The sequence below is a fragment of the Anguilla anguilla genome, chromosome 2, assembly GCF_013347855.1.
Source record: "Anguilla anguilla isolate fAngAng1 chromosome 2, fAngAng1.pri, whole genome shotgun sequence".
Lineage (NCBI taxonomy): Eukaryota > Metazoa > Chordata > Actinopteri > Anguilliformes > Anguillidae > Anguilla > Anguilla anguilla.
Window position 1 is genome coordinate 45,878,007 of NC_049202.1, and position 26,900 is coordinate 45,904,906.

The 26,900-nt window shown below is 42.9% G+C and overlaps 1 protein-coding gene across 2 annotated transcripts; it reads right to left on the reverse strand.

The window, feature by feature from the left end:
* On the reverse strand, window positions 1-26,900 carry LOC118220674 (transmembrane protein 184B-like). Of its 2 annotated transcripts, none has more exons than XM_035404735.1 (9): window positions 26,669-26,900; window positions 25,028-25,265; window positions 16,861-17,026; window positions 15,703-15,793; window positions 14,363-14,438; window positions 11,148-11,239; window positions 8,836-9,005; window positions 8,177-8,374; window positions 1-1,647 (listed from the first exon to the last, which is right to left on the reverse strand). In XM_035404735.1, exons 2-9 carry the CDS (start codon window positions 25,250-25,252, stop codon window positions 1,406-1,408), a joined length of 1,260 nt encoding a protein of 419 aa, XP_035260626.1. In that variant the 5' UTR covers window positions 25,253-25,265; window positions 26,669-26,900; the 3' UTR covers window positions 1-1,405. The 2 variants fall into 2 exon arrangements, with proteins under 2 accessions (XP_035260626.1, XP_035260625.1); XM_035404734.1 differs by having other exon boundaries at window positions 26,528-26,899.

Genomic DNA, 26,900 nt, shown 5'->3' on the forward strand with positions numbered 1-26,900 from the left:
TTTTACTTTTCAGTAACACTTTTTAATTTACATTTTTTTAGATTCCAAATGCATTACAGATTCCAGATTTGGTTTCCAAATGGAACTTCAGAGCACGATGTACAATATAAAAAATGTAAAAAGGTCTTGTTACCTGAGAACTTTACATTAAATAAAAGACCAAAGCCAGTCTTTTTCACAGAAATATACTGAATTTTAAATTTAAAAGGACAGCTTGCTTTCGGTTTATTTCTGACTGAAAATAAAACATCATTGTCATAACGGCATACCAGTGAATACATGACAATGAAATGTTTATTCTTCACCCTCAATCAATGCTGAACTTTGAATAGAAATACACAGAAGATATGTTGGCCATGGCATAAAGTAGCCCATAGAACACTGGTAGAACACTGAAATCAATTTTTTAAAAGCATATTCTCTTAAATCGAGTTTAAGAAGAATAGGGAGCAGGTATGTGCATAATTTTAAATACAACCGACACTAATTCAAGTACCCAGATTTACAGAATTCTTGCTCTATATTTAGTCCAGCAGCTTCATTAATTGTTTATTGAAAACTTGAGCAAACACCATGTTCATATCCTAATGACACTCAGCCATTTGGAACGGCTGGATATAATGTTGACACTGGTCTGCCACAAATACCAGCTATAAAGGAAAAAATGCTTCTGGCCATAGGATCAAAGCCCAGTGAAAAGGTCACTGCTCTGGCTGACTCCTGTGGTTGGGAATGATGTGGCCTGTGTGGTGGTGAATGTGATCCTTCCATTCAGCAGGGTGCCCAGTGCCCACAGTCAGGAGTCTTATCAATTACATCACATTTCTTTAATTTATTTGTTTATTTGGCAGATAATTTGGCAGATCAATAAGCTTACCAGCGAGCCAGAGTGCAGTTTTCTCTCTTTCTCAGTTAGCAAGTGGAAGGCGAATGCCAGTCACAGCCTGTTAATGCTGTTTGTCATGTCTGATTTAAGACAAATATCAAACTATTCCTCAAAACTGACATTGATCAGATGCAAGTACACTACCCCGCAGCTGGTGAGTTAGCAAGTGTCAACCGCCATCCTTTCAGATTTGGAAATTTCGATCTCTAAAATGGGCCGACCGCAACATTCCAGGCACATTAAGCATATAAACGCAGATGTACTGTCTTTCCCTCCCGGATAAACACATTTCCCTTTGTTTCTTGCCAGGTTTTTTTTTTTTACTTCCATGACTTCCTACCAACAGTTACCTCATTCGGTGCAAATACATCAGTCTTTATCACATGAATTAAATACATTACAAGGTACAATTACTGAACAATAAAACAACGCAGGTGTACAACAAAAGAACAGGAAGTCCTGAGTCATAAGCGTGGCTCCTGGTGAGCCTGCTGGTGACTCACGTCCTTGAGATCACCGCTAGAACTCGTCGTCGGAGCTGATCAGCATGATCTTGTCGTTCTTCTTGGACCACTTGGAGCCGGAGCCGGCGCCGAGGCCCGCCTTGCCATTCTGGTTGGGCTGGACCACCTCCTGGGTGGACTGCTGAGCGTACTGCTGGTAGGTGGGGGAGAAGTTGTGGATGGCGTCCTGCACCATGTCGTGGGGGTTCATGGTCTCCTTCAGCCCGCTGGAGATGCTCTGCATGGGGGCAGTGTTATCTGCGGAGGCAGAAAATCACATTAGCTTCAGTTCACATTTGCCCTCAGAAACGGCCTATCTCCTCTAAATGGAAAGTTGGGTAGCATGTAATGTAGTGGTCCAGTCACTGGGCCCCTGTGCCCACTTACATTAATCACAAGACCAAAATGGGACGATGTCAGTCTACTGCTGAGAAGGTTAATGAATAACCTGTGGTATGCAGTGACACCATCATAGTTTATGGCTGAAAGCCAATAAAAAATAGAAAGAATTTTAGAAAATTAGGAATTACAATGTGCAAATCAGGTGCGTTTACTCAGGTGTTGCTTGTCCATTAATTAAAGAAACATGCCAACATGCATGGTTAAATATGTTGGATATAGTATGTATGTTGGTTATAATTATAGCTACCTCGACTATGTGTATACTTCTGTAACTATGAAAGATGGGTGATTGGAGGGGCAGGCTCAGTGGGAGTTTCAGAGACTGAGACAGCTGAACTTGCTGATGTTCCAGGGCAACTTTGTCCTGCAAGGTGATGTCAGCATTGATCGCGGAGGGGGGAAGACATCACGAGCGATGAGAAACAGTGGGCGGAGGTGCGTACTCCAGGAATGCCTTGTCCTTGTACTAATTCAAAGTGTAAGGCACAGCAGGTCAGCAACCGCAGAACAGTTTACTGCCAATTTAAAGTCGGGGAGAAAGCAGGCAATTCAATCAAAAACAGTGGCAGTCCAAGACCATACTTTACGTTGGCGATTCCATTGTTTAGTTCATGGCCTGTATGTTTGTGATCGAATTTCTACACAAACTTTTTAAATGGAAAACATTTTTTAACAATAGAACTTTTTTTGTCCTAAAAATAAGACAGCTACACTGCAACCATTCTTGAATACTATCATTATGGTCATCACAGTAAAATGAGTTGTATCCATTTTCTATTTTCACAATGAGATTCCCTCTAACTTACCCCAGTACAATAACCCACTGCGTTCACTGTTTAATCTAATTCTTAATCCAGAGCCTAACAACAAGAGCTTCCTGTTGGCAGTCTACTCAGCCTATGAAACAGCAGCACAGGAAGTGCGTAAGTGCCCTGTAGTCTGCTCAGCCAATGAGAGAGCAGCACAGGAAGTGTTTAAGTGCCCTGTGGTCTTCTCAGCCAATGAGAGAGCAGCACAAGAAGTGCATAAGTGCCCTGAGGTCTGCTCAGCCTACGAGAGTACAGCACAGGAAGTGTTTAAGCGCCCTGTGGTCTTCTTAGCCAATGAGAGAGCAGTACAAGAAGTGTTTAAGTTCCCTGTAGTCTGCTCAGCCTATGAGTGAGCAGCACAGGAAGTGTTTAAGTGCCCTGCGGCATGCTCAGCCAATGAGAGAGCAGCATAGACAGTGTATAAATGCCCTGAGGCCTGCTCAGCCTACGAGTGAACAGAACAGGAAGTGTAGAGGATTAACTGCGCTGTGTCCTCAGGGGGGAGACACAGTCACACACACAGAGCTGCAGCCTCTGGTCACATTGCTACAGAAAGGACATTCTCAGAGGAAGGAAGGCTACAGCACAGCAGCTCCTGCTGTAAGCACAATATTCACCACCTCCTTCAGTTTGGGAAACGCATAATAGACCAGCCCCAGTAGAAATTACATCAGTCGTGGCCTTCAGCCTTGCTCCTGGGTGAGCTGGTTGTGTTAAAACCTCTTCCTTGAACTCATTTTTGAAGGTATAAACATAGGTGATGCAAATCATTTTAAAAGAACACTCGGACTGAATAACCAGCAAATTCCAGAATATAAATGAGTAAATGCAACTATCAGTTACAACAAGCAGCCCCCCGATTAACATTGCTGATAACACGAGCATCCCAGAAAGGCAGGCCGAGACGCAGCCCGATCCGATAGCCAGGCTCTCCGTAAAGCAGACGCTAACGCTGAGGCAAAGGGCTTCCTCTCAGCTTCGGCCTCTGAGGCGGTCCAGCTGCGCGGGGAGCAGCGGTGAGCTGCAGGAGGCGGCGCGGACTCCCTTTCCAGAGTTTATTTCAGAGCCGCGCCCCCCCCGCACGCTTCTGCCAGCAGCTACGCTATAATCACACGGCAGCATCCTGTCTGGGGCCAGCGCGTACTGCTGCAGGAGACCATCTCTGCTCTCCCTCCCTCTCTCCCTCTCTCCCTCCCTCTCTCTCTCTCTCTCCCTCGCTCGCTCACTCTCTCTCTCTCTCTCTCTGAGACTCTGTTGTTACTGGAAATTATATGTTTTAGAAGAAAGGCGACAATCAGGCAATCAGGACCTGAGTAGTGGCACAATACCTCGGAGACAGCTGCGCCGCGATTGGACGGCGGAAGAGCCTCGGATTTAACCGTGCGCTCGCCGCGGCTACAAAGGCGCTGGAAAGCGCTAATGTCGCCTCGCTTACACGTTCCGAGAGCAGGTGCGTGTGGCTTTGAGTCCGTATCTCCGCCGTCGCTTTAAATGTCACGTTTGAACTTTCGGTTACCCTTGGCTCTCAGGAAAAAAACATGCTTCTTTATGCAAATTCGAGACCATGCAAATAAAGGTCTGCCGATGCGTGGCATTTACAGAGTGTTTCAAAAAGATACGCAGGGTCAAGCAACAAGGCCGCACATCGTCGGTTGAGCAAAAGGGGCATGTGAACCACAAATAATTTCTTTTGGAGATACTTGGTTTCACATGAATAACCCCTCGACTGTGTGAATATGAATGCAGACAATTTGGTCATGCACCCAAAGAGAAAATAAAGCTGTAAATGCAACACTAACTTAAAAGAAAATATGACACTAAAATCTACAACAGACAGTACTTCAGTTCACAGGAGTGTCGAATAAATTTTCCTCTTTTGCTTACAGTAGGCAGACATGGGTTGAATCCTAGTGCTTCAGCACTCAACTGTGATGTTCTTGACAGCTTAACTATTCCCCGTCAGGTCACGCTCAGAGGTCAGACGCGTTATATAATATTATAATAATATCGCAGTCATTTGCTGACTGGAAACCCTCGCTTCCTAGGCAAAGCAGCGGCTAATTATACAGCATCCCATTCGCACATCACTCCCGATTACAGCCTGCGCTGACGTGGACTGGATTCAGTCCTAGCCATAGGACGCAAACCAGGACACACTGCAGTGCATTAGCCGGAAGACATATTCTGCAGAGCAGATAACGTGTTACGAATTTACTTGCACTTGCCGTGCAATTTTTAAAAGTGTATTTGTTAATAATGATTATTTTATGTCAGCATTGGGACTAAGAGTAACCACTTTGAATATTTGATTCCATGTCTGACGGCTTCCGTGTCCTTTCAGAATTCATTCCGAACGTCAAATGAGGACTTCCCTCTCCAAAACCAGCGTGTTGTCAAGGGGGCCCAGTTTCCAAAGGAGTGGCACAAATTAAGCAAAAATGTTGCCTGACACAGTGACTGAGGCATTCTTTCGCTAGCAGTGCTAGAACCAGACCTGGGTCAAATACGTATTTGTTTTGGATTCAAATACTTTTCTGTACTATTGATTTTGCCTGGTGTAATTGAGCCTGCCAATATGACCAGAAGGCGGGGTTTGCACTTTTTGAGAGTATTTAATTGGTTCCAATACACCAGAACCCAGTTGAGCAGGGCGGTCAGAAGCCCTAGGCATGCAGGCCCATCCACAAGAAAGTTAGCATTAACACCTGTGCAGCAATGCTGAAATGCTCAGTAATTACACGGTTGGAGTTAGAGGTTTATTCAGCGAAAGTGAACGGGGCCATCAGCGGCGTCACCGCCAGCAGTGCAGAGCGCAGCGGGAGTGCATCATATCAGAGCGGCTGGCGGGAACGGGGGTTCTGCAGAATGTACTCAGTCTCTCTGACCTTTGGTTGCTTCCTAAGGGACAGCGTGATCAAATGAGGCCGAGGGCGAGGGTGAACACGCCGGGCTGGTGCCGAACACGCGCACGCCCCACTCCAGGGCGATGACAAGCGGACCGGTCTCCAGCGGCGACGCGCTGAAATGCATACCGCCGGGCGCCGGGGGAGGCCCTGACCGAGCTCTACTGTCAACCGCGCAGCGGGCTCAGCGCACGTCAAAACCGCGCTGCTGTATCACACCGCCACCCGCGTCCGGCCAAATAACGATCTGCCACGCAGCCCTCCGCCCCGCCGGGCCCTCGTCACGCCGACTCAGGGCCGCGCCCGTATCGCGCCAGCAGGCCGGCATGACAAAGTCACATCTTCCTTCTCGTGGCGTCTATGCAAAGCGGGACGGCTCTCCGCTTAGCCGTGACTAGGAGCTGTCAGGCGCACCCCTCACACCTCACACACCCGCCCCGTGCGTTCCTGACTGAGCGGGGAGCCGGTCCTCCCCTCCGCCGCTCCCCTCCGCGGAAACGGGGCCTCGCTCACGCGGCTTTCGTTGGAGCGAAGCCCGTCGCCCGCGGCCGCGAACCATCCGACGGTCGCAATTTCGGGAGCTCTCCCTGGCGGAGAGAGCTCCTTTGTTTTTTTTTAGGCGTTTCAGAAAACGGTGGGTGCATAAGGACCTCGGTGATTATTAAGCGTGCCCTGCGGGCCGCCCCAGGAAGACCTCTGGCTAAGGCTCCCCTGCGCTCAGTCGCTCGCTCTGTTGATGGATGAAAGCGCAGGCCGAGGTGACAGGAGAGCGGCGAGAAAGGAACGCGGGCAGACCTCATTTCCTGTCAGCGCCCATCTGCAGGAGACCGGTCTGCCAGGGGAAGGGTCCTTGCTATTGGCTGTGCAACAGCAGCCCCCCACCCCCACCCCCACCCCTCCCTCATGCACCCACCCACCCCCCACCCCTTCAGCATCCTCCTTTTTAAAGCCTGTGTGAGTAAACAAACCCCTGGGCCAGAAGGAGCACGGGCAGGGTGGAATGATTGCCTGTTTCAGGGTCAGCGGCAGTGCAGCCTCCTCCAGGCCTCTGGGCCCGGGCGCGTCGCAGAGTTCACATGAATAAGCGCGTCGCTACGAGCAAAAAGCTTCATCGCTGGATTTCCTTTGCCCGGGCGCCGCGCGAAAGTAAACTGCCACGGGGTGCGGGCGGCTTCTGAATTGAGATAAGAAAATATTTCGCCCACAGTGCAGTGACACGCCCAGCAGACAGGGGCTACTGTAGCCACACCTACTGTGGCGGAGTAAAGGACCTTGTGCTTCCTGGTACCTGTCCCAGCTCACACGCGTAATGGCCGCCCTTCTAATGCGCTATGTTTTTTGACGGAGACCTTCCGATTATATGTGCGTGAGCCAGTCATTCATCACTGACGTGCTGTCAGTTTTATGAGAGCTCTGGGAAATTAGTCCAATCATAATGAGACCTGTCGTTTGTAAAGGAGGGCAGCATTATGTATTTATGAGCGTAAGAAATGAATGACGCGTTGCACTATTGTGGGTCAACATCCCCATTCAGCAATAAATGCTGAGGTACTCTAGACAGGGCCGATTATCTGGAGCCACGTACATTAAACTTCAGGAAAAAGAAAATCCCAGTAATAACTGATACCAAAGCATCTGCAGCTACACTGTGAAGGGCGTGAAATTGGCAGCAAATCTTCAAGTCTTCAGACAGGCCTAAAAAGCAAGTGTTGAAGTAGACAAGAGCATCCACTCTGTTTGTGTCCGACTGCTTCTGAGCTCCCGGCTGGGAGAGGCTGGGAGCACAAGTGGCCGAAGGACATGCAGATGAGAGCACTTTACGCGCGGCAGGCGCTCAGCGATTCTCTTCTCAGTCTCCCCTCCAGGCTCTTCGCAGCCGTCACGTTTCCACAGGAAAAGAGAAGCGGTTTAAATGATTGATCTCGTCACGGCAGGGTTTCCCTCCATCCTCATTTTTCTCCCTTTCATTCTGCAGGAAAGTGCTGACGTCAGAGCACTGCCCCCCCCCCCCCACCGGCGCTAGCATATTCCAGGTCAGCGCTTGTCAGGGCGCCAAAGCCGCGAGGGCGAGGAGACGTATTCGTCTTCTGGCGAGGAGGAGGCCCGATCCGGTCACATAAATCACGCGGCCGAGGAAGGGAGCGAGGACCGCGACGCCGTTTCTCGGGGAAGGGGGGCCCGCTCCACGCCGTGGGCACGTGCCGCGTTCGGCCGAAAAAGGCCCCCGGTTCGCTCTGATGCGCTGGAGCGGACACGAGCGTTATTAAGCTTTTAATCTTGCCCGAGATGAGAAGATGTTCCCTCTCTCCGTCCGACCTCCCGGAACACCAGGGATCACTGACTTCAGAGACGACCGCTTATAACCGGAACCTTCCGCAGGGCGCCGGCTACGTTCGCACTGGATGTTCCAATGTCCTCGGCTGAATCGAGTTTTGCCACAAAAAATTGCAACTTGAAAAGGACAAATAAAATGCTTGTATCAGCACTCAGCAAATGATCTTCCAACAACATCCAATTTAAACAGAAGGGGGTGGGGGGGGACAAGAAAGTAGCATACACCTCTAATTGTGAACCCTGGGAGCTGGCAGCTTGTGGATAAACCCTCCAAACTCTCTCCCTCTAGGCCCGTAAGAAAGCGGCGTTGGAGCTAGTGTTACTTAAAGGCGCAGGTACCTGGGATTTCACTCTTCTTCTCCTGGTACACGGTGAAGCTGAAGGCGTAGCGGAGCGCGATGGCGGCGAAGAACATCTCGATGCAGATGATGAAGTTCTGCCAGCCCGCCGCCACCGTGCCGGCGCCCACGTGGTACCCGTCGATGACCAAGGCCTCGGGGATGACCCCGCAGCGCTCCAGGATCGCCAGCACCATCCCTGAGGAGGGAAGAGTCAGCCTGTAACCGACCTTACTGACGGCTTTACCGCATCCTCCCCGCTCAATGCCACACTGAAGAGACCATGGACCATGACACTACACTAAACTGTGAAAGCATCATTAAGTCTGTTTGTTGGTTGATAAGTAGGCCCAGTTACAAAAACAGAACTAAGTGCATGATCAACAATAGCTAAAAGTAAAGAAATGGGTTGCAGAATATAACTTCAAAGACAATCTCAATCATCGGAGCCATCTGGACCCTGTTTTATTCAACTGAAATGGTAACACAAAATCCAGGGATAGCAAAAATGCACTGTTTGAAACAGGATAAAACAAGCTACTTCCAGGACTGAAGACGCACACAGTGACTTATTCTTTTGTTTCTGTGCCCATTTTTGATTTGACCTCTGATAACAGGAAATGGAATTACTGAAATAAGTATGAAGGACAGTTGACTCACCCTGCCAGAAAGAGAGGAATATGACAGATTTGATGGTGAGGAACTTGAGCACTGGTTCATATGGTCGCAGCAGGTCACTGGTGGCGAAGTAGAAGAGGAAGAGGGCATAGAGGGCCAAACTGACAGAGAAGTTGTAGATGATGGTAATGTACAGGTATCCACCTGTCACACTAGGGAAAAGAACAAACAACGCAAAACTTACCATTTCCAATATGTAATTATATACAGATGTACAGGAAAAATACTGACATTAGAAACCTATTAAAAATCTGCCTATTTACAGTGATGTGTGGGATCATCGATGCTTTGGGGTTGTTTTGCTGTCAGTGGTCTAGGGGCTGTTGTTAAGACCAATGGCACAAATAATTCAATCAAGTACCAGGACATTTTAGCAAAAACCTTGGTTGCCTCTGCTAAGAAGACTTAGCCATAGCTGACCCTTCCAACAGGAAAATGACTCCAACTATACTGAAAAATCAACACAGAAAAGGTTCTGTGAAGACAAAATCAATGTTTTGCAATGATCACCTCTGGCTTTGGACTTTAACACTACTGAAAATCTATGGTCTGAATTGAAAAGGCAGTCCATAAGCAAAAAGATAAGGAATACAATTAAAAGTTGTTATTTTGTATTTGTCTTACTCTTTACCAAGGGTTCCAGTAACTTTGTACTTGACCATGCAGTACCATGAACAAGAGTATGCAGAAAATATTTGCCAGAACATAGAACAAGGAAACAAATATATTGCACTACTGTATGAATTTCCTGTCAGGCTTGGCTAATTGTATTTATATGCAGCTTGTTCAGGAATTAAACACATTTAGGCACGTTAACTGTAAGCTGAAAACACTACATTGCACATAATTTGTAACACTTGAGACGACATTTATTTGGATTGCTCAGTGATATTTAAAATGGCACACCCCATTATATCGTCGCAAAGCAACAAATTAGCATGACTGAATGTCTGAATGCAAGCCGGGTCTCACGCCAGCGATCCGAGCTAATACACATGCACGGTCTTCTCCACCCCTGCTGAACCGTGCTTGTGTGGGGGAGGGCATGTCAGAAATGCCAGTGTGTATATAACACAGACACCACCCTGATGTGTCAGAAACAGGAAGCTGTGATCTCAATGTGCGAAAATCAACAGGAACAGCCTACCATGATCATTATTCAGTGGAAACTGTACACGCCTTAATGGCAAATGTGTCTTAATAGCATTTAGTTTTGGATTCAAGCAGCACCCACAAAACAGTCTATCCACCTACATTTAGTGAAAAGAATACTAACCATTTGCTTAATCTGTGTGTGTTTACGATGATAGCATCTGGCAGGGTAGGAGGAAAATGTGATCCTGGCTTTTCAAAGGTGCGTGTGGTTCATGCTTACATCATATGAAGTTAGATAAATAACCTGTTTCTCTATCCTGAAGGCAGCTGCTGCTCTAATACCTTTTAGCTTTAACACTTTTGATTTTAATTGCTTTGAATAAAAATCATAGACCTATGATTAGTCCTTATATGGAATTGGAATGGATCACTAAAGCCATAAGTGATAAAGACATAGGGCCATTACACAGGATTTGTCAAATTCATATCCCGAGTTTAAGATGATCTAACTGGCCAATGAATTCACTGATAAAATAAATTTACTGTACCTAGCAGAAAATAGTGATTTTGCTGTTGTTGTTTTTAAGTACACCATCTCCTCAATTTGACAAGGTCACTAACTAGCCAGTAGGCTAATAACCCCGCCATCGGCCACTAACTGGGTACTTGTTACACAGGCAATCTATTTGTCTAAAAACAAGGCTCTCGTGGGAGGAGATCAGAACAACAGAAAGACAGAATGCAAGTGTTTGGTTCTTTTTTTCCCATCAGTGAATTTCAATGATTGATTTGTGTTGTACGCTCATTATGTTAAAGCCCTGAATAGTTCATCATAAGAGGTGCTGTAGGCCACACAAAACCTGTTGGTTCGGCACAGCTGTATTTTATTTGGCCTGAATGGTCTCTCATTTCTCCTCAGTATCAATAAATAAATAAAAAAATTAACTCTCTGGTTTCCTCCCACAGTCCAAAGACATGCAGGTTAGGTTAACAGGCAATTCCAAATTGCCCCTAGTGTGTAGTATGAGTTCGTGAGTGAATGGTGTGTGTACCCGGCGTTGGACTGGCAAACTGTCCAGGGTGTATTCCTCCCTCTCGCCCAATGCATGTTGGGATAGGCTCCAGCACCTCCCGCGACCCTGACCAGGATAAGTGGGTATAGAGAATGGATGGATGGATGGATGGATAAATAAACTCACCTAAAATCTCCGTCGTGATACTTGCCAAACGCCTGCAAGAGAATGGTGAAGACAGCCATGATGGGCTTTACAACACAGAACTGCAGAGTTGCCTGTAAACCAAAGGAAAAAGAGAGAACGACAAACATAAAAAACCTCATAAAAAACAGATTTTTTAACACTTACAGATCCAATGCCCTCATCTATAAACATAAATTAATGGAAAGTTAAGGGTGTCACAGGCCCTTTTCATGTAAATTTTGACATCATCAATAAAACATATAAACAACAACAAATACTGATCTATGAAAACTTTAAAACCCAAAAAATAGCAAAAAACAAATACAAAAACTGGGAGCATGGATCAGAACCCTGGCTTAAACATAATACCATATTTCCATCTTCTCTTATCATCCCAGTGGCAATGCGCCATGGCATTGTAAATGCTCTATTTGTCATTTTAATACGAAAAACAAGCCCACCTCTCAGGCACACATCAAATTAGAAACCATTTCTCAAACTGTTGATTTTATATCTCGGCCCTAGTCTGCCAGTGCAGTTGATTGTTAGCACGGCTTTGTGTTTTCCCCTATCATTTGGACAAAGTCCCGGATGAGCCTTGCACATTTAGATTCTTTAGGAATTAGTTCTGTTCCAATGCTGCTACAAAAAGCGAAGTGCCTCTGGCTTCAAGCATCTGCACTGCAAAATTACAAACAAAAACATCATTTCGCATTCCTCTTAGAATTCAGTTCATTATTTCAATAAATTCACTAATCAAAACAGATTTAATGTGTCAAGCCTGAACGTCCAAACAATGCATTATTATTCATCCAAGATGCAATAATGAGTACATTTGTGTGTCCATGTGCATTATCACATGTCTATCACAGAAATCCTTTTCCAGAAATCAAAACAAAATCACTATATCTCCAAGCCAGAGGTACTTACAGGCCAAATCTTCACTTTTTCTAGATTCCTCCAAAACTAGGTATGTCTATACTCTTTTTCTCCCTAACAAAAAGGAACCCAAATTTTACTATCGATCTCAGGCTCCTTCTTCACTAGGAAGCCAAGGGTTCATCTCTTTCCACACTTTACCACCTCCTTAGTCCTTTCCTCCCAGCATAAGTTCTCTGCATACTCACTGCATATCCCAGTCTTGTGCTCTTCTAGAAACTGGCCATATCCTAGACTTAACACCCAGTGCCTAATCATCAAGAGAGATATATGTGTATTGCTGTTCTCATAGATCATTGTTAGGCTCTTGGAGTATGTTAGCATGATTCAAGTTAATACTATGTACACTAAGGTTTAGTTTTTATATAGGGTAATGTTGTTTGCACGAGTGATTGTTAGCCACTTTGAATACATTAGTATGATGCAACTTAATACTGTTTACCCTACAGTGGTAAAACAATGCTATTCATATTGATTATAAGGCTATGAGCTTGTGTAAAAGGATTAAGTTCTGTATTCAGACTAAAATTATTTATATTTTGTGCCAATATTACATTTTGAGTAGTTATCCACTGTGTTGGTTAGGATCGGTGCTCATGTTGCTCCAATGACATATTCAATAATATCTTTGCAGAATGGCTTTGTAAATATTCCTGGAAACGGTGTACACCATACAAATGAATAAATATGTAATACGATGCTGGGGACAAAATATTGGTAATAAAAAGAAGGAATAATCCACTTCTACATGCACAAATGCCTTTAAGGTTTTCCAAAATCATATCAAAATTATTTTCCACAGTGCGAGAAAAAAAAAGCTGTCTGGTGAACCTACCCATTCTAATAAAAACGCCCTGGCAGTGCTTTACCTCCAGAGGGGACAGCACAAGACTGAGCTCTGCAGCAATACTAGGGATCAATATTAAATTCATTCCATGGGCTTTTAAAAACGAGGGAACACTTGGTATATCCTCGGCTACACTCTCTCTGGGCAGCCATTTTAATCCCATAGCTTGAAATTAGTGGACACTAAAGGTTAAGTACATCTTCCAATTTTAGAGAGCCAGATTTCAAATTGAAGTATTATTAGAATGCAACAGCTTATTCACAGCTGCTCTGATGCAAGTACTTGTGCGTGTCTTGCGGTATAAACCACAGCCTTTCATTTCAAATGTAATACCCGGAGATGGTACTGTATATTCATAATGGGTTCAATGATAGATTGATTCTTTTTCTGCTTGATATGCCAAATTTTCCCTTCATAAAATCACGTTCACAGGCACTGACAAAATATAAAGATACTGAATATGTCTTAAATGTCAGAATGAATGACTGGTGTTTTCCAAAAAATAAATAAAACTTTCATTCATTCACCCTTTTTGACAAAGGGTGAATTACAGTATCAAAAATGGAATATATAACTACACATTTTGTTTTTGGGAAATGGGAACATATGATTTATGGACACTACCAGACTGAGTGACATCACGCATAAAGAAGCATAAGCTATAGCTGCAAGCTAGGAAAAAAGAATAAGCTGCAATTCTCCAAAATCAGCCAGTTAGTCACTGAAAAACAAGGCCATAAATCACACTGAGTGTTTCAGAGACCGACTTCATCTTCCGGTCTAGCAAAAGTGAGCAAAAGTCTGTAAATGTTCTTTGGCGAAAAAGTTTGGGGACCCCTGGTGTAGGACAACCAGAGCAAATCCACATCGCCACTATATCTCAGTGTCATTCTCTTCAACTGTGCACGGCTCTGAAAAAACTGTACAAAAGTATAAACTATTTTGGTCTCACTGAGTATGCTTGGCACGGGATGCAAGGTTGTGCTTTGAAAACACTGCACGCATGAGTTCCATTATACCAAGCACTGTGTTTATCTGTTCCTGTTTCTCTATAAAATATTCATTTTCAGTCTAGTCAATGTTTTGAAGACATACCCTTCAAATACAATTTTCATCAGGGCTGCACACCAAGTCTCCGCAGAATCCCAATACACCCCGGGAACCACGTCAAACTGACAGCCCACATTATCTCACTGTGCACACTGCCAATGAGGTCTAATTTGTTTTTACCCTGCATCTACCAGTGACTGGCGTGATGGGGTTTACCGGCCTGAGGCAGCACAGGCTTTGAATAAGAGGCAAGACAGAACCAGGAACCATAGCATTGGAAGTGACCAGAATTCATTCTTGAAAAACAAACATTTCCTCTCCCACCCCGACTAGCTTAGCTTAATCTATTCCTGACTGTTTAAGGAATACTGGGACAAACCTGTTTGCAGAAGCGTAAAAACCCAATTGAGTAGCTCATTCCCACCAGGCAACAGGTGCCGTACATACAGCTCGACCTATAAAAAAAACAAGAAAAAGCAGAACGTCTTCAGTCGTTTTACACATATATGCAAAAACGTTTCTCTCAAAGGCACCCCGTGTGAAAGACATTATTCGTCAGCATATTTGAAGTTCAATTTTATAAACTTCAATTACACTTCAAGTATTCTCAAGTACACTAGAGTATACTTCAGCATACATTCTTTTTCCACATGGGACACACCTGGATTTGCGTGTTAAAGCCATCATATTTTACGACAAATATTTTGTGAATTATCTTTGTCTTTTTCTTAGGAAACTATTTTCATCGCATGATACATTGGGAAGATGTGAACAAGACAAATGATTCCCAAGTAAGCAGAGATGTTTGGCTTAAGATATTGAATAAGAAATAACATTTGCACTCACTGCCTTTTGAAAGACAGCGGTTATGATCCAGAATAGAAATTATCAGTAGTTCTGACATTTATATGCAGTGTGTATCCCTTTTGTGGTGCAGACCCTTTGATACAAGTTCCTATAACTGACAGCATATACAACGGGTTTGCTGAGCTGGTCATCAATGTAAATTGACCCAATATTTGCGTGTGATCATAGTAAGTTTAAAAACACAACCCGAGTGTCAGAGTGCATTATAGGCTGGCACGGAGGAATGGCCATCAGCGGCATCCGACTCAAAATCTCAAAATAATAAACGAGGGGCGCAGCGTGGTCACTTGGTTACAGTCCGCTAATGAGATGTCCCCTCAGGACATTGAAACAAATGGATCCTTCAGAACAGATTAAGAGGATACGGGACACAGGTGTGCGAGTGAAGCTCCTTAATGTCTCCCTGCACAACAGGGCCTGGAGCGCTCCGATAGGCCCACTAACCAAGCCTGCGCCCCAAAACTCTGGTGAGGGAAGATGATTCACTTTTATCTAATGACCTTTATTGGCTTTAATTTCTTTTATCAGGTCTTTTTTTCCCCCCCCAAGCCTCTGTATTCGCTCAGCCTTCCCGTAGTTAAACTAGCTCTGCAGTTATTTTTAATCTCAAATGGAGTTCACCTAATGCACTCCTTATCTGGGAAACATACTGCTGTCCCACTTTCAATAATGACCAGATGTATGAATGTAACAAAATGTTCCTGTGCTCTAAATCCACAGGACCGTGTCAGACATTAGCAGCCAGGCTATCATTTTATACATTTAAAATATTGTGATGGCGCTTACTATGCATTTAAAAATGAACCGTGCGTTTAAGAGGACTCAAGCGGCGGGCTCTCGGCGCTCACTCACTGAATGGGTCTGCCTCGAATCTCAGACATGATGGCACTTTCTCCCCCCAGGTACTCAAAGGACAGACTGAGGAAGTTGTAGATGACGAATGCTGAGAAGGAGAGGAAAAAAGAAAAGAGGACAATCAGTCATAACGGCAAGAGCTTGCGCACTTCCAGTGTACCATCCAACTGTGAAAGAGAATTTTCATTACTCAAAGCAAAGCATAATCAAACCTAGATTGTAGACGTGTGCATACAATTTTGTGGAAAACTTCGTATTTTTATTATGAAAAGCAAACTACCCAAAATTATCCTGATGCCTTTTCTACTGTGAACAATGCAGTCGTTTCTTTAAAAGTGGGCTTAAAAACAAACCAAAAGTGGAGGTTGTGCACTGAGAATCGCAAGACAGCTGTCTTGGTTGAATGTTTAATCAAGAAGCTATATTCACGTTTGAAAGGCATTTCATAATGCCCGACTTGATCTTTTGAAATTATCATGTGGGCAAGCTTGTGAATAATGGATGTCGCATTCGCAATTTCACAACTCTCCTTTTAAGATTACACTTAATCCCCTCTGTCTGCGATTCGCCCTCACAATTAAAAACACACCCGGCCCTTTCATTACTGCGGCAATATAAAAAGCAGTATAAAAATGTTGACGAATAAAGCTTTGTAAGACCATTTAAATTTTAATTAAATCTAAATAATTAAAAATCAAAACCTGCTGTTTGGAGTACATAATAAATAGGTGAGCATATTTTAGAAAAAATGAATGCGATATGTACATAGACCACTTACAAAACAAGTTACGAACAAAGAAGGGGAAACAGCACAAGCACAGACTAAGAGAGAAAGTTTGGAGCTGGTGATTGACCAGCATCACATAACATGGCGCAAAAAAAGGACTCCCATTGTTACTGATGTGCAAAAACAGGCTTGACCTGTTACCCTCAGCTTCTCTGTATTGCCTGTACTCCAAACACTGCAACCCACTGCCCCTCTTTATGCCAGCGCCCTCCCTCTCCGCTCCCACGGCCTGTCAATCACGCACGAGGGGCCGAGGTGGATGCCGGTGCCGTGGTTCGGCGTCCGCGGAGGGAGACGTGGGGTTGAGAGATCACACAAAGGCCACAGGAATGTTGAAAGAGGGAAGGGCCCGGGCGTTTTCTGTTTACCTTCGTAGCAGTCCCGCACAGAGTCAAAGTAGACGTAATACTGGTCGTTGCTGATAAACAGCAAACTGAGCCAGGAGTCGAAGGCAAAGATGGGAACGATGAATAGTATTCGGATGATGTAACGCTGCTCGTTGGGCATGGTGTACGACCGCAAGTGCATGTAGATCTGTAAAAAAAAAAAAAAAGAGAAAAGAAATTACCAGAACAAAAGATAATATAAAAAATAGATGGCCAGATGTATTATGCATATTCCATGGAGCTGGTTTCAATGTTTACAATCATTACATTCCAAATAGAACAAAGGCAACAAATCCTAAGCAACAAGTGGTTTCTTAAAGAAATAAATTGAGACAAAAAGTAACTATACAATATAACTACAAAAAGGGCCATATTTAATACATTTCACTTTTTGTGGCAACATTACAAAGGCAAAACTGTGGTACACATCCAGGTATGAATTTAGAGCTCTTCATTCCAGTAACGTCAAAAAGCAGATTACCAAACGGACCAGAAAAGTAAACTGTCAGGATGAAAGAAACCAGGGAAGCATTATTCCAAATAGAAAAACTATCACCTTTTTTAGACAGAACCCAACTTTAAAAAGATTAAGTAATAATGTCATCTATAAAATATGGATCAGATATAATAGCCCTATGCATTTAAGATTACATACTGCCCAGACAGTTCTCATTTCCAAGAGCCTAAAATACCAGATATTCAATCCATTTCCGATTCAGTCTGATAAGGCAAAGAAATTATCCAGAATATTTGTCAGAATCCAACTGCATAAACCCCACATTTTCTTAGAAAGAAGCTGAAGAATTGTCCAGTTCACAGAAATAATTAAAATCCTGCTTAAAAAGTGAGAGGCAGTCCGCTTTTAAGGAGGCCCTGGAAATTTGTTTGAGAATGGCAATGGAAATTGGATGAGACAGTTAATTTTTCACCTAGCCGTCCTTGGTCAGTAATGCTGTAATGCTCCGCGTTCCACATATATTCACAGTGTCCATTTTGAGTGAAGATGACATATTACGGTGCTCGTTTTCTACTCTGAGCCTTATCCTCTTCCATACATCTGGCTCTCTTTCTCTCTCTCTACCACACACACACACACACACACACACACACACACACACAATGTGATTAAACGCCCATTACAGACCAGCCACTCTGAGTGCGTGATGCATCTGGTGCTCTTGAAAAGAGAAGCAGAGCTGATGGCAGGGGAGACTGATATCTTCCATTTCCCCTGAATGTGCGGGGGAAAAGCCGGTTCCATCACACTGACCCACCTGAGACAGAGCTGTGCTCTGGATAATGGCTCTACCCTGCAACAATATCGCTGGTGCTGAGTTACCCAACCTGACTGAGGCTAATAACAGCAGCTCAAGACTTTCTTATTTAACTCCTGGGACGGCCCCAACTGTCCACAGTCGTTTTTCCATTAGGTCTAGAAGGCAGTTTGAGAGTAACCCTAGAACACCCAGAATCCTTCGCTTTTTTTTATCTTGCACTCTTTTGGCCACAACCTGTCCTCTACTCTAGGCACAATGAGTGAGATTATTTGCACATGTATGAAATGGTTCTTAATGTCCTAATGGGTTTGATCAACTACCATTTTATCATATTCATACTGCCCTCTTTGTATATAACCATATGTAGTCATTTTGATGAAATGTGAAAAAAATAACTCATGGGAAACTGCATGCTGTATAGTTAAATAGTGTAGAGCGAGCAAGATGGAATGAGTTTTTAATCTGTTCCAGGAGCAGACACTAGTGAGAACAAGTGTGACTTCCTTGATTTTAGAATCAGAACAGTGATGTAGCCCAGCAAGTGACCCTCTAGTTTTCTTCAGCCTGTAAGAATGCAGCTCAGGTCAAGCTTAGAACCCCTGTCACACAGTGACTCAGATTAAAGATGGGCTCGTACTGATAAAAAATCCGTCACAAACACACATTTCAATTCCTATTCAGGGAGTTTCTATTCAGAACGGGCACACAGCACAGCCAATGTTATGGGAAAGGATAAGGTGTTTTGCTTAGTATTGCCTCATTCACAATAACATCAGAATGTCCATTATGAGTCAGTTGACTTTCAGCTTGCCATCACTGTGGTAAAGGTTTATTTTGGTCTCCAAAATGCTTCTGGCTCGTCTCTGTATTTTTTTGGCGAATTCTAATCTGGCTTTTCGAATCTTGCCTGGCGATCAGAGGTTTGCAGCATATATAATTCTGCTCACAAAGTCTTGTGCATATGGTGTCTTGTGATATTTTCACTCCTGCCCTCTGGGGACTGTTGGTGATGTCACTCATTTTGGGGTTTTTCGTCACACCTCTTAGGATTAGTCTATCATCAACTGCAGTTGTCTTTCTTGGCCAACCTGTACAGAGTTTATTTGTGAGACCACCAGTGGTTGCGTTCTTTCTCAAGACTTTCCAAACTGCCGTACTTGAAATATCCAGTTTCTCAGCTATCCTTCTTAATGAATTATTCTGTTCCCTCAGCTTACAGATGAGTTGTTTTTCAGCCATAGTTAGTCGTCTGGTCTTCATGATGGTGTATGACTGCTGACTCCAAATGCGATTTCCACAGAGGGAAATAAAGGGCAAAACTAAGTCTGCGCATCAAAAAGGGTTTAGTTTGCCAGCCAGAATTCTGAAAAAATACAAGTGGCAAACAGGTAGGGATCCAATGCACACTTGATGGTGAAGTTAAAAGCCTTTATTTAAACATGGCAAGAAAAAATGAAAACGTGCAAGACCTATGCATTGCAGCCTCGCATGGCCTTCATCAGGGTTCCAAAAGCATATGGAGCACTGTGTTATATATTCACTACTATAAAGTATCATTCACATTCGCAAATAGACTAATACAATAATTGTATAAAAATGGGAGTGACAATTGAGAGGGGGAGAGAGAGAGAGAGAAAGAGCAAGAGAGAGAGAGAGAGAGAAGAGAGTACAACGCACCTATATTAATTATTAGTCATTCGGCTTGTAACTACAAGGAAATGGGAGTATGACAATCACAAAAACTAAAGAAAACCAATATCAATATTAATCCCCGGAGAAGTAGTGTCTTTAAGTTGGTGAATCCAATACATTTCGCATTTTTCGCAAAGTTTTTCAAACTAAACCCTGGCAGATGCATTGATATTTCCACCCCTCCTCCCCACCCCCCAAAGAGCACCTTTTTGGCCATTATCTTTGTTCGTGTAGCGCTCCTTCTCTAGCCTGTCAAAACTAAGGCTGTTCAGATCCAAGTTTTTCGCAGACTTCCGGAAAAACCCTTCCCTTGCTTCAAGGGGGGAATTCCCAAAATGCCTGGATGAAATAAGGGCAGCCAAGTGGCGTTCAGTTACAATTTATGAAAGGGAAAGGAGCAATAACATAAAATGCAAGCTTCCAGCAAGAAGGAAACCCCACATCGCAATTCTCCATGCATACAGAAGATGAGTCAGCGTGCTGTCAAATGGACGAAGAGTATTTTTTTTTTTAGGATGAGTTTGGAAGGTCTGTGAATAATTGATGAGTGTATTTTGACGGGATGGGAGGGGGATCAAGAATTTAGCCTACACAGTACTGTGTTAGTGTTTTTGAGTGAGGTTCTCTCACAAGAAATCCTCACTAGGCACCACATAGACCAGCAATTTTTTTTTGTTTTGGCTGGTGTGTTTTTATTATCACTCAAGATAAGCTTGGTTAAGGTTTCTAGGAATTATTCATGAGCCGTCCAAAGTCATCCTATGAAAACAATACTTGCACACAGAGCACAGGGTTGTTATGGGGTATCACTTCCTATATAGGCTGCAAGGGTTGCTTAGTTCCATTTCATTCATCCTCCCTTGCAGAGCACCTGTTAAGTTCACTTGTTGCACCTCACAAATTTGGTCATAAACTGGTTCACTCAAGGGAATACGAGCGAGGGAAGGGAATGTGTTATAGTGGAACCGAATGCAGGCCAAGACTAGGCACTCACTGCTCTTTTATTTGTGAATAATCCATGCAAATAGATTAAAAAACACCTGAGCAACAGTAAACACCTGTCATTAACTTTATTTTGCACATCTGAAAATGGGGGGACTTTTTTTAACCATATAAATGCAGGTAGACACCATAAAATAAAAGCTGATTGTCTGCACTTTTGCATCATATTCATATTTTTATCAAATCCAAATGCCTTAAGTATGCAGTGAAAATAGATTTCACTCTACCTTACCGTACTTTTGTATTTTGCAGGCAACATAACTTCAGCAAAATTGTCTGGAGCTGAAAAGATTTTCCTTCAGTCTAACCCACATTGCCCTCATAATTTGCATCCCACTCATTATGTACTGTATCTGAACAGCCTACGTTGCTAAGCAATGATGGGCCTAAGAGGTTAGACTGCCTGGCATCCGCTTAAGGACACCCTATGAAAACCCCTGAAGTGTTGATGCAACACGAGCTATTGTTGCCCATTTGCTCATTTTGTTTTCCACCAAAACACCCAGACTGAATTCCAGATTGCAAATAAATAACATAAAATACATTCTTTCATTATTACTTGGGCACTACAGTACCAAAAATGTCAGGGGTACTAAAAGGGCCTAAATTATTAAATATGTGTAGCAAAATTACCATTTCTTGCAATCCAACTTCCCTGACATTATTAATATGAAAGCACAGTTAGTACTCTATTTTAACTATTTTAGTGCATGGTCTAAAGTGTGTATGGCCAAATCTACTGTTGCTAGTTTAATAGTGGATAATTTGAGCACAAAGTAAGGCAAAAGGTTCAAATGGACTGAAACTAGTTGCTTAAATAATTAATAATAGGTGTGTCTTGGGCATAACATGTAACTCGTGACATCTCCCATTCCATTTAAAGCCACCTGCGCTTGCACCTTGGCAAATTGCTCATATAATGGAACATTTTGAAAAGACAGATCTACCTCAGATGAAACAGACCTGCTCGAGTGAGGTAAAAGCATGTGAGCAGAGAATATGGCAACAACAGGGATTCACCAAAGTTCTTTAAAATTGTTTTGTGCAGTTATAGACTTACTGGTAGTGTTTTGATTGCTGAAAGCATGGAAACTGTGTCACTCTTAGTATATACATTTTACAAAAAAATGCTGATATTTGAAATAATCTTTGTTTTTCTGTGCTGTATTGTAGTGTTCCACCTAATTTTCAGCACTCCAAACGTCCTCTCTATTACAGTGTGTGTTTTTGTGAGTTTTGGATTGAATGATCTCACTGTTGTAGGCATGATATATGCGTCATCAGCCATGTCTTTAATGGATAGCCATTGTCCCCTAACAGCGACCCCTCTGGGGAGGATTCCCCTGGAAGACTGCAGGAATGACAGAGTTGGCCAATATAAAGGAATCATGGCTTGATACAGAATAATTTGCGAATACATGTGTAATCTTACGCATAGCATCGCAAATCACCTGGATGTTGATGGAGGGGGCAAGCAAGACCCCAGGGATCCAAAATTCGCCTGTTTAACCCATTCTTGCCTGGCAATTGTTATGGGGAAATGAATATATTAATTGGCATGTCAGACTTGGCTTGAGGTAACTGCACTTATGGCTGAATTTACAGCACATTGGGATATGCTTCCAATTGAACTGAGGGGACGTAGGTGCTGGAACGAAACTTAGCTTAGCATGGCCATAACTTTCACAAAAACGCATAGTGCATAGGAACAGCAGGCATTCGTCAGCAGCTCATCTGTCAGGAGATAATACAACAGCTGTTTCTTATAGCCTGCTGGGATAAGTGCAATTTACAGCAGTATTCCCCTTTGTCGAGGAACAGGCTTGGCCAATGGACCCTCGCCAATCCTTTGTCCTATGAGATACTCCATGTGACTGAATGAATCAGGAATGTATGAGCCAATATTTAACAACTGAAAAGATCAAGAAGTGATATCTTGTTAAACTTTCATGGTCTTGTAGTGATGTGGCATAAGAGTTCAAATATTTTATTTGTGTGATCTTTACAGAGTTTTCACAAGGTCTGGACAGGCATCCTCACCCTCACAAATCTGCTTAAATACTGAGGCTTATTGCCATGATAGGTAAAATAATTTGCCAATTTTATTCATCATTTCTACAATTAACTCATTCATATTCAATACTGAATCAATATTGTAACTAACTATCATGAGATGCTGTATTTCTTTATTCGTGTGTATTTTTGATATACACAATAATAATCTTTCACATTGTAATATTGATATTTTTATGCATGGTTGTACATGCCCCTGTATGTGTAACAGACACACACTGTACACCCACCTATTTAGGCACACATTACAATCTTAAAATTGCACCCTTAAAATAACAATGAAACAATGACAACATGACTCAAGACCAGGAGTTTGTTGGTCTTGGCACAAGCGCTGTCAGCTGCATCGAAATAGCAATATGCTAACAATGTGCCTGGCCGCACCTCATCTTAAGACCAACCCGTCCTAATGGGCACAAGTTCATCAGCTATTTAAACAACATGGGCGCTGAACGGGAAAATGAAACTAGCACTCTAGACACTCGCGTTTGCATTACTGCCGTACTAAGATAGAGCCCTTAAAGTAAATGCAATAACAAAAAAAAACTATTTACAATAAGAATGTCGGGTGAAATAACTGTCAAGCACATTTTTGCACCTTTTTGTGAGCCACAGTCATTATTTATTACTTTATACATTACTTAATCACTTCGCACTGAATCAAAGAGGGGTTACATGCTCCAAGCACTGCACTGGTAGAGTAAGTCAGGGAATTATGCTCCTGCCTAGCATAGATAAGTATCAATCAATATGTAGCTTTAGGAAAAAATAACCATGCAAACTAGCTGACATGTAAACTTGATTCTGTTCAATGCATTACTTCTACCGTTACAACTACAATTCATCATTATTTGTTGGTAGTTATCGTAGTATCATCAGCAATTTGTCAGTAGCATCAAAAAAACATAAATAATTAATGAACACATAATAATGAATAATAATAATAACGATAATAATAATAGATTGTAAAATAGGCACAAAATTCTAACAGCAAAAATGAATCAGTCAGAACAGCCAATAGTTCATTTTCACTCATCTATTTCCCTAATAAGTAGCTGGATACCGTACTATTTTCCTTCTTATTGATCAGCACATGGCATGGCATCACACGCCACACAAAGAGGATAGGTAGGCGATAAGGTAGGGCCCCAAGAAGCTCAGGCAAATCTGTCAGTACCAAGATTATCAATGTGATAGTAACATCCTGTTAATCATCAATTTGAAGAAAATCAAATGGACTTCCTTACAATTCATAAACATTTTTCATAAAAATAGAATTCTCCACATTATCCTATCAAAGGGACCATTCTTGGAAACTTTTGCAATAATCTTAAGATTATTTAGTACTAAAGTGAAAAGGTCCCTTTGCATCAATAATTTTCATGTTTGCATTGTACTGTTATCAGGTGCTGCAGCTCTTACAGTTTTATTGTGCAGTCGACTTTGGTCAAGGACAGTGCTTTCCAGTACCAGCATTCTTCTGACACTGTGACAGCCTGGTACACCACAAACACAGCTTGTACAAACAGGCAGATACTGATTTTTTGGGGGCTATCACCACATTTTCAGTAGTGTCTACTGGAAGGACTTGTGTACAAAAGATAAAGTCCTGGGAGTGGGAGAAGAGGGGGTGTTCCCCACACCTGAGTGAAAAATTCACTTGTGTGTCTGGGCATGTGTTTGCATTACCTACCACGGTAACATTAGGCAATCAGTGGCTACGCTTCCCACACAGCTGGAAGGGAAGGGTGCCAGTGAAAAGACCATCTACACCCTCAGGACTCTCATTACCTCACACACATTCTCTTATATTCGCCACTCTGCTGCTTTTATGGTTTGTTAACTCTGCTTCCACTGCATTTCTTTGAGGTTTCCCCAATACATTTACAGCTACAACACACACACTTAAGCACTTCAAATGCACCTCAGGCCAAACCACAGATTTTCACTCCGAGCCAATCATCAGTGTGTCCAATGTGCCCTGCATGAATAATGTGAAATCATACACAGGCAATAAATAGATAAATGATAAATAAGGGAAGGTTGGAATGAAAGAGGCTGCAGCTCATGACAGAATCGCTGATACACAAAATAATTTGTCTCACCTGGTGACAGGTGATGAGCAGTGCTGACCAGACAAAGATGCCCGAAAGGGCCTGTGCGGCGGTCGTGTTCAGGAAGAGGTGGTCCTCCACGACGGTACTATTCCCTGAGCGAACAATGGTCAGGTTCTTCATGTCCCCCTCCATGGGGAACACTGCCGAGATGAGCCGGGAGGCAGGGTCATCTGCCGAGGCTTCGGTCACCCCAGGGAGACTGTGGTTTTCCATCTCCGCCAAACAACTGCAGAAACAAAACACTTTCATAAATGTTGCTGATAAATCTACACATTCCAAAGTGGACTCTGGAAATGGCTTAAAGAAACATGTCGATTGTCTTGTCCCCCACAGTTCACTTTTCACGGGTCAGGGAAGATGTTCTAGTTACCAAGCATTACTTATGTGCTTTCATCACATGTGAAAAAGCAGAGTGATAAAGGTCCAATGAAACTGCAAAGACAATGGCCCTTAGTTCAGTAAATGCCATGCTCAGACACCTCTGCAGTAAGAGCAGACTTTCCTTTCATTTTCCCATTTCTTAAAAGAAGCACTGTTGGCCAGATAAATAGAAAGTAATGGCACTTCAGTGGCAGCGATAGCAAAATGAAACATGTCCTTTTGAAATTAAGGAAGTAAACAAAAGCATAATGGGACAAAATCACTTCTCTTGGGGGAAAAAATACAAATTGATGTCCAGTCTCTGCAAATATTTCCAAGTGGAAGAGGTATTATTGGTACACTATTAAATATGCTCTCCTGGTGCAAGCACAAAAATAAAAATAAATGTAAAATAAATAAACAAATAGTTTATCAGAGGAATAGATCTTGGCCTTTATTTTAATTTTGATGGGATTCAATGTTGGTCTCATTTCTGACAAATAAGTCTCAAACACAGCCAATGAAAATCAATAATTACAACTATGTTTTGTTCACAGCGAAACCTACTGTAAAAAGAGTGTTGTTTATGTCCTGTAACAGTTTCCTGTTTCAACAGAAACCCAATAAGCTCAGTTATCAGTTTAAAAGTGTAAACGTTCAACAGTCTTCAGTCCGCTCTCCATAATGCCACCCAGTAAAACTAATCAGTAGGATAGATTTCTATATCCTACTGGCGTGCTTTTAATTTTTTTTCAAAGTAACGCTTTAGATTTACCAATTCAGTATTCAAGGTGTATATCTCATCAATAAAACTCCGTAAAAGCACTCCCACAACGACAGCTTAATCACATCTTTTGAGAATTTATCTTCGGTAATTAGACATTTCTGGCGCAAATAAACGAAAGACTAACAAAATTAGGAATCATGACGGACATTTCAGGGCACTGTATCAAAGCCAAATAATTTGTCTCGTCTTTGGTTGACCAACCACCCTCGGTTCCGTCTTATTGCTACAGTAGTCTATTGTCACTTCGGAAACACAGGTCTGTGTGTTGCTACTTAGTTTTCGGAAAACGATTAAACAAAACAGACCGCCAAAGTACAATATTATAGTCGATTAAGACAAACCTTGTTATCTCCGTAATATCAAATTATGATGCTAGGCAAAGGATTTCTCCAAAGGGCTACATTTCCAGTTGATAAAACAAATATAAGTTTCCTGGGTTGGCTAGGTGACATAGATGAAATGGCTTCCTCTGTCAAACTCGCCTGGCTGGAAAGATTCAACGCTTCCTCGTTTGGCTGGCTTGCAGTTCGACGGGGTTAAAGTCCATAGCGAATCGACAGCTGCGTCTCAGAAGTTTTCATAACGCGTAGTCTACCAGCGTGCTAAATTGTAAGAAAAGAACTTCAAAGTGGAAGGGTACTGTATCGTAGTACACCCAAGCAACAATCATTTGCGTTACCACTTCTGGAAGAGACACTTGGGTATCAGGTGAAC

Coding starts and splice junctions, on each gene's coding strand:
- LOC118220674 (XM_035404735.1), bottom strand. CDS start 25,252: ATGGAAAACCACAGTCTCCCTGGGGTGACCGAAGCCTCGGCAGATGAC. Junction 15,794..16,860: donor TGTGCGGGACTGCTACGAAG/GTAAACAGAAAA, acceptor TCTCCTTCTCAG/CATTCGTCATCTACAACTTC. Junction 11,240..14,362: donor TTTTACGCTTCTGCAAACAG/GTTTGTCCCAGT, acceptor TTTGGTTTACAG/GCAACTCTGCAGTTCTGTGT.